This window comes from Schistocerca americana, chromosome 4 (genome assembly GCF_021461395.2).
Source record: "Schistocerca americana isolate TAMUIC-IGC-003095 chromosome 4, iqSchAmer2.1, whole genome shotgun sequence".
Lineage (NCBI taxonomy): Eukaryota > Metazoa > Arthropoda > Insecta > Orthoptera > Acrididae > Schistocerca > Schistocerca americana.
The window spans coordinates 817,817,379-817,827,751 of NC_060122.1; the positions used below are offsets into that span (position 1 = coordinate 817,817,379).

Consider the following 10,373-nt stretch of genomic DNA (forward strand, 5'->3'; position numbering starts at 1 on the left):
CTGTCAGACATTTAATATTGCCTATCTTGGTGACTTCTTTTTCGTCATAACTGCAGTTAAAAAATCCTTCGGATGGCAAGGAGGTATTCTTTTCTGTCTACTTTCTGCCCCGTGGATGGCTGTCTGCTGCTCCTACTATTGTTGGGATTACTGTTGTGTGTGATGCTTCTATCAATGGTGATGCTGTTGTTGGCATTTCTGCTCCGATTATTGTTCGTACTGCTGCGTTTGGTGTTACTGCAGTTGGTTGTGTTTGTTCTTCTGCTGCTATTTTTGTTGGTGTTATCAGCTGTGGTGAGATTGCTTCTCCGTTATGAGTTGGTACAATAATAGGCATAATGTTGTCATTTGTGCACATCATTTCAGTAATCTCATTTATTCTAGAACCTATGAACTTTTTTGCATGAATATTTAAATGCATACCATGCCTGGTGAAGTGTTTCCTTTCCAGGAGTTGCACGTCTAGGAAGTTTGTGTTCCTGTATGCTTTGCGTATTTTATGAAATTGCCTGTTGACCTTAATAAATTTTCTGGTTTGCATATGATGTTTCCATTAGGTCATATATGTGCAGATTCCAGTTACTATTACACTATGTCGAGTCTTATACTTATAACACAGAAAACACCATTTATTTTCACTACGTAATATTTTATTGGCACACGATAAATCAATATACAAAGAAATAGATTTCGACAATCACGGTAACAGTCATGACGAAAGTCTCACACCAACTGATGAACAACCAAAGTAAAGTAAAACGATGTACAAAAAAGGAAAGATATTAATATTTTCTGGCAGTTCTGCCACAGAGCCCCCCCCCCCCCCGTCCCCCGAGGAGCGCATAGGAGGAATTATGAGGAGTAAGTGATAAAGGGAAGGTAAACATTTAAGGCATGAAGTAATCTTGAAGTCTGAGAGGTAGCCGTACGGTGCCGCCAGCACAGGTGATGGCAATAGGGGTAGGTGGATTCAGGGAAGATGAAGGAGAAGGGGGGGTTACTCTTATGAATAAAACATTATTGGAGTCTACATGGTATGAAATGTCATTTTGTGAAGTACCGGGAGCCACATTGAAGCACTGTAATAGCTTAATGTCTTTCTAGAATTTCAAATAAAGAAAGAAAAGTGTCCACAAGTTGTATTTTTATAGAGTCCACAGCATAGTCACTCAAGTTCACTTGAAACACTAGTTCATTACTGCTGGCTCTCGGAGGCGTGAAGTACAGAAGAGGGGGCCTTGACTTGCAGAGAGTGTTTGATTAGCTTGTGGAGAAGGGTTAGGACAGGCCTCTGACGTTCCTTGCAAAACAGATTCATTATCGTGTATGTCGGTGTCATTAAGAATCCGTGCTGGTTTCAATCGCTAAATGGACACGACAGATGGTTTGTTCTTAAAGAGGATCATATATAAGTATTTTCAGAGCGTGACAGGACGCGGTATAGGCCAGTGTAGGGTGGAGCAAGGGGTGGACGCATGCCGTCTTCTCTAAGCATCACATAGTTACAAGAACTGAGGTGTGGGTGAATGAAAACCGGAGGGGTAGCATGCGATTGAGGTTGCGGAAAACGTAACTTGATGATATGCTGTCGAACCTGTCGTACCAACTCGGGAAGATGATCCTCGGGAAGTTGATCCTTGGGAAGTAGAGGAGGATCATCAAGAAAATCCGCCGGAAGTGCAAGGTTTTCTCCGTATACTATCTCAGCAACTGACGCTTTAAGGTCTTCTTTGAAAACCGTCCTCAACCCAGGGGAGTGACTCAGTCCAAGAGGAAGAATGACACATGAGAGCGACCTTCAGGGTACGGTACCATCGTTCTATTAGGCCGTTAGATTGCAGGTGATAGGCTGTAGTTCTGAATTTGTTGATACCTCACAGTTGACAGAGGCGATTAAACAGATTAGATTCAAATTGTCTCCCCTGGTCTGTGGTAAGTGAAATAGGGCAACTAAAATGAGAAAGCCAATGGTGGACAAAAGCGTTAGCTACAGTGTCGGGTGTAACGTCCGCGATGGGGATAGCCTCGGCCCAACGTGTGGTACGATCTATCATGGTTAGTAAGTAACGGAAATTGTTAGATGTCGGTAACAGACCGACAGTGTCCAAGTGGACATGACGGAATCTACCTGAGAGCGCAGTAGATTTGCCTAATGGGGTCTTAGTATGTTTGTGTATTTTGGCTCTCTGGCAAGGTATGCATGCTCTCGCCCACCGATTACAATCTCTTTTTGCATTAGGCCAAACGTATCTCTCTGTAATGAGGCGCGTAGTCGCGCGAATGCTCGGGTGAGCGAGATTGTGGATTGTGTCGAAAACGTCTTTCCTAAGAGCTTTAGGGACTATAGGACGAGGAAGACCTGTTTTAATGTCGCAATACAAAGAGCAATCATCATTAGGGAAGGGAAGTAGAGCAATCTGTAAGGAAGTATCAGAGGCGTCAGAGAGAAGGTGCTGTAACTCTGGGTCGGATAGCTGGAGCTCGTGTAAGCGGTGAGGATCAATATTTGTCTTCAGGGAGGACAGGCGTGACAGGTAGTCTGCTGCAACATTGTCATTACCCCTGATATATTGAAAGTCTGAAACATATTGTAATACTAAATCCATATGGCGGAAACTTCTGGGTAGTACATCTAAGGCTGGTTTGCGGAGAGCCTCGACAAGGAGCTTGTGATCTGTGTAAACTGTCACAAGTCGGGCTTCAATATCTGTACGAAAGTACTTTACGGCCTCATAAATGGCGTAAAGTTCACGATCAAATGCGGACCACTTTCTTTGCGTTTCGGTGAGCTTTTTTGAAAAGAAATGCAGGGGTGTAGTACCTGTTGGTAGGGTCTGTTGCAAAACTGCGCCAATGGCATTATCGCTAGCGTCTGTGGTTATTGTCAGGGGGGGCGTCAGGGTGAGGGTGAGACAGGATAATAGCGTTCACCAAGGCGTACTTAAGCGAGTCGAAGGCTCGCTGCATGGTCTGATCCCATTCTATGTGTCTGTCGCCTGTGGTATTCTTTCCCTTTAAGGCCTCAGTGAGAGAGGCTTGAAGAAATGCCACATGTGGAATGTGGAGTCTAAAAAAATTTACCATTCCGAGGTATCTACGTAACTCTTTATAGGTTTGAGGGAGGGGAATGTCAAGTATTTGTTGTACTCTATCTGAGGTGGGACGAATGCCCTCATTATTGACCAAATGTCCCAGGAAAATAGCCTCTGGCTTCTCCAGTTGGGATTTGTCACGATTAATCTCAACTCCGTGTCGTGCCAATTTATCAAAAACCTGTTGGAGGTGTTGTTTGTGTTCCTCTGCAGTTGTGGAGAAAATAATAATATCGTCTAGGTAGGCATAGCAAAAATTAAGGCCACGCAGAATGGCGTCAATGAATCTTTGCCAGGTCTGAGCGGCATTCTTCAATCCATAAGGCATAAACAAATATTCATAGAGTCCAAATGGGGTGATGATAGCGATTTTGGGGATATCTTCTGGGTGCATCGGAATCTGATGGTATGCCTTTTTGCAGTCTAACACAGAGAAAAAGTTGGCACCGAACATGGATTGTGAAAAGTTGTGGAGGTGTGGGACAGGGTAGTTATCAAGTATTGTTCTGGCGTTCAAACGCCTATGGTCTCCACAGAGTCGAAAGGAATTGCCCTTCTTGGGAACGACATGTATTGGGGAAGACCACGCACTGTCCGAGGGGCGGACTATACGCAAGCGTTAAGTTCATTAATACATTCTTTGGCAGCGGTAAGTTTTTTTGCATTGAGGCGACGGGGGCGAGAACGGACAGGCGGTCCCTCAGTTGTGTTAAGCCTGTGACAGACGCCCGTAGTAACGGCCTTGATTTTGTGAATAGGTGTGGCCGAAATACGTGGAGGGACGCAGGAAGGCGCGACGTTATCGTCGGTGCGCGGTAAGTATGAAAGGGAACTAACCTGAAACACGTTATCATTGAACGGTAGTTCAGTGAAAGCTGCAGTGTTGTCCGCGGAGCTGCGCTGTGCAACAGCCGGCGGGGTTCCATTGACTATGGTGTCACTGCACGAAGGAATCATTGCGCGCGCATGCGCGGCGTCGCCTGTAACAGCTGTCGCCTCTGTTTTTTGATGAGAGGCGGGCGGTGAAGCGCAGGGTGGGGGGTTGCTGGGCGGGTTGGCGTCTTCGCTGTCCGGGTCGTGGCAGGCGCTGCTGTGTGGCTGCGTATAAACAGCGGTGCGGTATGCAGGTCGCGTGTAGTTTCGTGCGTGTTATTACTTTTAATCTTGATCTCCTCTCTAAACCCGCGCAATTCATCAGTCCGGGCATCACAACGTTGAAGTAGCCTTGCACTGTCTTCAGACAGTTGGTCGATTTCGAGGCGTTGCGTAACTAAGTCCACTACGGCAGCTTTGACCTCCTCAGATAGGATAGAAACTGTCTCTTTGTCTTGTTGACAGGACGTATTCGAGCTGCATTCTGTCGGCGTGGATGGGGAAAATCTCGCCGAAAATTTTTGTTTAAAATCCACTGAGCAGAGGGCAGGTGTAATTAAGCCCAAAGAAAAGTTATGAGCCGTTACGAAGTCCAATCCTAATACTGGCTCGTCGATTTCTACTACCGAAAACGTCCATTCATAATTATATGTATCATCGAAGTAAATGCGAAGTCGCGTGACACCATAAACCTTTAATGAGGAATGTTGGCTGCTCTGATTTGGTGGGGCGAATGCTTGATTGTAGAAGTGACCATTGAACGTGGAATGACGCGCACATCGGCACCAGTGTCCACTAAAAACCATTTCTGAGAAGCTATATCCTGGATATACAAACGTCCGAGAGAATAATTCGGAAGTACTAGCCTGTTGTAGCGGGGCTTTGAATTTCGCCGCGCTACACTCGTTCCCTCAGATAAAAAATATCTCGTCGCAGCGGTATGAGCGCTCGACGGCAGAGAAACTACTAAAATTGTTAACTTTTTTTGTTTTTTTATCCCGTTTCAATTGTCTCTTGATAGCGGTAGCTTAAGGCAGGCGTGATCGGATGCTGACGTAAAAACTTAATGGCTAATCTTGATCTGATTGTAATGTGTAGACATTGTGGAAATTATTAAGAAATTCGGTGGATTGAAGTAGCAAAGTGAATTAAATTGCATACAGTATCAAGATGATTTTAATTGGTATAAAGTAGTGATCCCTGGACTATTACAAGATTTCGGAGCAGATTTTTTCACGCTGAAATGAAGGAGATTTTTGAAGACGTGGACGCCGCCCTAAAGAAGACATGTTAACCTGGTAAAGAATGAACTCTAAGCTACGCCATTTCCCCTGTCAGTTACATTCTGTTATTCTCTGTTTCTTTTCAATAACTTTTGTAGTGAAAATTGGTTTAACTTTTGCTCAAAAACGCCACAAGGACCACCCCAACAATAGCTTTTCCGAATAACGAAGTCCGATAGCTTTTCCGTAATACAAAGTCCGATCTGCATTTCTTTCATTCTTTCCCTTTTTCACGGTCTCTCTTCTCCCATTTTTTTTTTTTTTTTTATTAACCAATACAACTGGCTCCCGCGACTGGACGCAATTTTCGGATGTGTCGTTTTTGAGCAAATTTGAAACTTTAATTTGTATTTTTTCCCAACAGAGAATATAAAAAAATCCTGAACTTTAAATGGTAACTAAAACACAAACTTTATTGTACCTAAGCAAATGATACCACAATATTGTAAAGAATTTTTGTAACTAATTCAATCTGTTTTTCTTTTCATGGCATATATTGATGCAAAACTGTTATTTTGAGACCTTTTGGTGATTATCCGATGGAGATTATTAAGAAAATCCATATTTTGACGAATACGATTTACGCAGAAGTGATTGACCAGCCGTTGCAGGACAGAAAATTTAATGGTGAGTCACACAATTATGTTTCATTCAAACATTCAATAGCCAACTGCAGAATCCATTTTTCCTTTTCCACACATCCTGTAGTTTTCTTCTAGATTTTTACAAAATTATCTATCTCTATTGTAGTTTGTCTTAATTATAGTATTGTTGTAGCATATGAAGATCGTGAATTTGACCGCCAAACAGTCATTTGTTACGAAACATTTTGTCCGCCCTGCTGCATCTTTCTCAACCATTGTTTGCAATAGAGCAATCATTTACATTGACGAGAAAATATTTCAACCTAAATTTGAGTCAAATCTTTATTAATCAGACTTATATTATTCCCTTTTTGACTTACTATTATACATCCTATTACAATGGAACGTGGTAAGGTAGAGATAGTTTCGGCAGATGAGCTAAGTGAAGTAGATTCATCTTTCAACCAACAAGAAAGTCCGCGTTTCCCTCCATGGACGAGTTCACAGATCAATGCAATGATTTTGCCTCAAACTCGCAACATTTGTGATAATACACAGATGGCGACTTTAAATGACGAAATGTGGAATGGACGCGAGGCTAGACCGTCAGCACCATTGTTAACATCAATGTCAGAACCGAATATGAGACAAATTCAGCAATGTGACACAAATCGGACACAGGAAACTGACAAACTGGACCGACTATTAGAGTTATTTGCAGACATGAAACGAGACGTTAGTCAGAAAATTGACATATTAAACCATACTATGACCGAAAATTTTGAACGGACGACAAAACAGATGACAGAATTAAATAACACCACTCAACAGCTCAGCCAGCGATTTGAGACATTGTCCGACCGAGTCACTAAACAGGAAGAAACTTTGGTTACATTCACACACGAAACAAAAAACAATATCACCCGATGTGAGAATCAGTTAACTCAAATAGTTAATGTGCAGCAGGAAGTGAACACCCGTGTGGAAGAGTTAGCTCAGGCCCACACTTCAGCTAGCTCCACCCAAGAAAAGCTGACTGAAGAAGTGGGAAATATTACCCAACAACTTACAATGGTAGTTCTTGAACAGACCCACCTCAAAGAAAAGATAGAAAAGTTAGAAGATCGAGCGGACCTCGCGTCACTAAACAACGACACCAACATGGCCGAAAGAATTGTACATGAATGTAAATTGTGTGACGACTATCTGGACAAAAAACTTGAAACAATTACACAGGACATACTTTCAAAAACAAAGACACATGTTAAAGACGAGACAAAACACATAGAAGACGAAGTGACAAAATTACGAGACAATGTTGTGCCGTGTTTGGCGATTGGTGCAAACGCATCGCTAGGAAACGACAAAACAGCTAAAACCATGGCTAATGACACAGACGGAACACCACCTATTGTGGAATCACCTATTTCAAATCAAAATTACAATGTGCCGCTTTCTTTTCCACCGAACGAGCAATATTACGTTACCGGCATGGCCGATGACACGTTTGTAAGACATGGGTATTTCCAGACATTTTCCAGTGAGGACAAGCACAAAGTCCACCCTATTGTGTTTATTAGATCATTTGACGGTGTTTTTCCACGTAGTTGGTCAGAAGTCGATAAAATCAGATACGTCACCAATCTCATGAGAGGACGAGCAGCTAAGTGGGGTGCCGCTATGAAACGGCGGTGCCTTACGTTTGAACAGTTCGAACAAGCCTTCTTGGACGAATTCTGGTCCGAGAATGAGCAACAGAGTCTAAGGAGAGAAGTGTGCAACCCCGAGACCTATGACCCTAAAAAAGAGACATTAAGACAATATTTTGAGAGGTACCTGGACAAGACACTGTACTGGACCAAACCAGCCGACTTGTCAGCGATAATTGACACTTTAAAGAGCCACTTACCCTTTCCATACCGAGACAGATTAATAGGAGTACCGGAGAATGACGTTAAGACTTTCTTAAACTTCTTAGATCAAATGGACGTAGTTTACAGAGGCGATTCACGCCATTCAAATTTTACTCATATTAGTAACCAAAATCAGCACCCACCCCAAAGGAACCGTAGTGACGGTGGTTGGTGGAACCATCCGTCCGCGCCGCGACACAATACGACGCCTGCGCGCGAAACATATTCAAATGGAAACGTGTATGACAGTAGGAACAACCGCAGAAATTCGTGGAATAATAACAATAATTATCACCCATATCAAAATGGTAACTACAAGCAAAATGAAAATTACAGACAGTACAACAACAACAATAGGAGACGTGAGAATAACCGGTACAACCCGGGCTACTTTGACAGGAACATGACATATAACAGACATAATTACCACCAAAACAATACCAATCCCAACAATCACCGACAGAATATGTGGAACACACAAAATTCACGCATGACAAATCATAACCCTACACGGAAACCGCCGCCGTTCCCCGGTACAGTTATGCACTCCCCGCCACGAAGTAGCAATAACAATTGCGGCGCGCCATCAGCTGACGCGTGGGCGCCAACCAACCGGAATGTAAACATAGTGGAGCTGGTCAATGAACCCGGCCAAACACAGCAGACGACGGAAAACAGTCGACGACCGAGCTAAGCGCTCGTGCTACGGTCGTGGGGTGTTGTAAGAGCGCAACGGCTGAGACGGTTTGTTTCCTCAGGTACGACGACAAAATGACAGCAGAACAGGAATTAATAAACCTATCAGGTTGATGACCTTGTTCTTTTGCGTTCACGTCCCAAGTCTACAACATTAAAACAACTGAACAGAAAATGACAGCTATTATATTCAGGTCCTTTCAGAATAGCAAGCATACCTCACCCAGGTTGTTACTCCCTAGAATACCCGTTATCTCACAAGCCGAGGGGGCTGCATCCCCACAGACATTTGAAACCCTTTGTGCACTAAAACAACATAATATAATGATAACTAAGTTGAACATGAGCAAGTTGCTGTGAAAACGAGATCATAAATATTTGTATTGAATACACGAACATTAAGTTATACAGCCTAAGAACACAAACATTCATTTATGGAAATTATATACTGCAGTTACACTTGCACACATAATTATGAAGAGAAGGTAAACCCAGGCGAGTACACTTACTAAATGAGAAAAGATATTCATATAGGAATGAGGTCTAGGCAGGTTACATTGGTTGTTAATTGTAAATTATAAGGTGAATCAACAACTAGTTAGTTATTTCAAGGCACTATAATGAGAGGAAATAATAGCTATTGACATCAGTAATGACATAGGTATGTAGCAGAATGAATGAGGATGTAAGAATGAATGATCAGTATGAATGAGTTAATATTTAAGTTAATATAAGAAGGTAAGTTACTGTGAAGTGGTTGGAGACAAGAGATTATTTGAGGAAAATATTATTGGAGTTTTATGAGAATGGAAGTGCCAAATGGCCCCACGTATGTGATATATTAATGTTTGATGAGGAATATGTTTAATGTATAAGGATATATATATATATATATATATATATATATATATATATATATATATATATTATGATGAATATGTGAGTAAGGAATGAGTGAGAATGTTTTGGTAATATTGTGCTACATAGAGAAGTGAGTAAATAGTCTACATCTTTAAGATTACATAAGGATTTCAGTTTGAAAGAAAACATTTGTGATGAGTTAAAACACGTGAGTACAAGGCGTTAAAGGTGAATCTATTTACAGTGCCCTTGAAAATGAACGAATGTAAGAAAAGCAGAGTGAACATAATGGTGATTACAGCTGTTGAAAGAAGCGTAATAAGAATGTAACTTGGAAACACATTAGCTTTAATTTATTTCACAAGTGTAACTTAGTAACATTTCGTTAAGTTTTGTTAAGCCGTTGTGTGAAAGAAAACATTTATAGTTCGTGTTCCGACAGGAGAATGATATTTTAAGGAACTTAAGTTGAAATATAGTTTTTACACAGCCCTAATGTGAATGCATTTGTATAAAAAAATTTTTTACGAAAGTGAAATTTAGTGCCATATTAGCCTTTATTATAATTACATATGACAGAAAACCCTGAGGAAGCAAAAGATAGGAGAGTTATTAAGGCCGTTTTGCGACTCGTACAACACCTCCACTTAAGCGAACAGATGACAAAATTACATCTACGTTGAAGACATTTGACTTTTTAGGCTATGCAAGGTAAGTGCAAAGGAGCAGTGACCATCCGTGCAGCCGACGTCGAGCAACGGACAGTGAGAAAGAGACATTTTGCTGTCAATTATAATAATATGTTCTTTGTTTATAATTTATAGATAGAAATGATATATATATATATATACTACATACATGATATTTAACCTTCACTAAAGTCGAAGAAAGTTCATGGTTGAACTCTTGAGAGGAAATTTGATATGTTACCATATAATACACATTATGAGAGAGACAATCTCTGAGATACATTTTCCATTTGTATAGACGGTATCCACAAGAAGTGGAGATATTGAGGAAGCACTGAGGGGACATGCGATTCACTCATGCAAGGATTTGTTAAGGTATAAT

At 41.5% G+C, this 10,373-nt stretch overlaps 1 protein-coding gene across 1 annotated transcript; it reads left to right on the forward strand.

Annotated features, from left to right (window-relative positions):
• Nucleotides 1–6,231: 6,231 nt before the first annotated feature.
• Nucleotides 6,232–8,439, forward strand: LOC124613822 (GATA zinc finger domain-containing protein 4-like). Its single transcript, XM_047142545.1, has 2 exons — nucleotides 6,232–7,095; nucleotides 7,678–8,439. The coding sequence occupies exons 1-2, from the start codon at nucleotides 6,232–6,234 to the stop codon at nucleotides 8,437–8,439; spliced, it is 1,626 nt and encodes a 541-aa protein (XP_046998501.1).
• The last annotated feature ends 1,934 nt before the right edge of the window (nucleotides 8,440–10,373 follow it).

Excerpts from the sequence above, each read along its gene's own strand:
- LOC124613822 (XM_047142545.1), top strand. The coding sequence starts at position 6,232 with ATGGAACGTGGTAAGGTAGAGATAGTTTCGGCAGATGAGCTAAGTGAA. Across the intron at positions 7,096-7,677 it reads TTTCAAAAACAAAGACACAT|ACACTGTACTGGACCAAACC; the intron begins GTTAAAGACGAG and ends TACCTGGACAAG.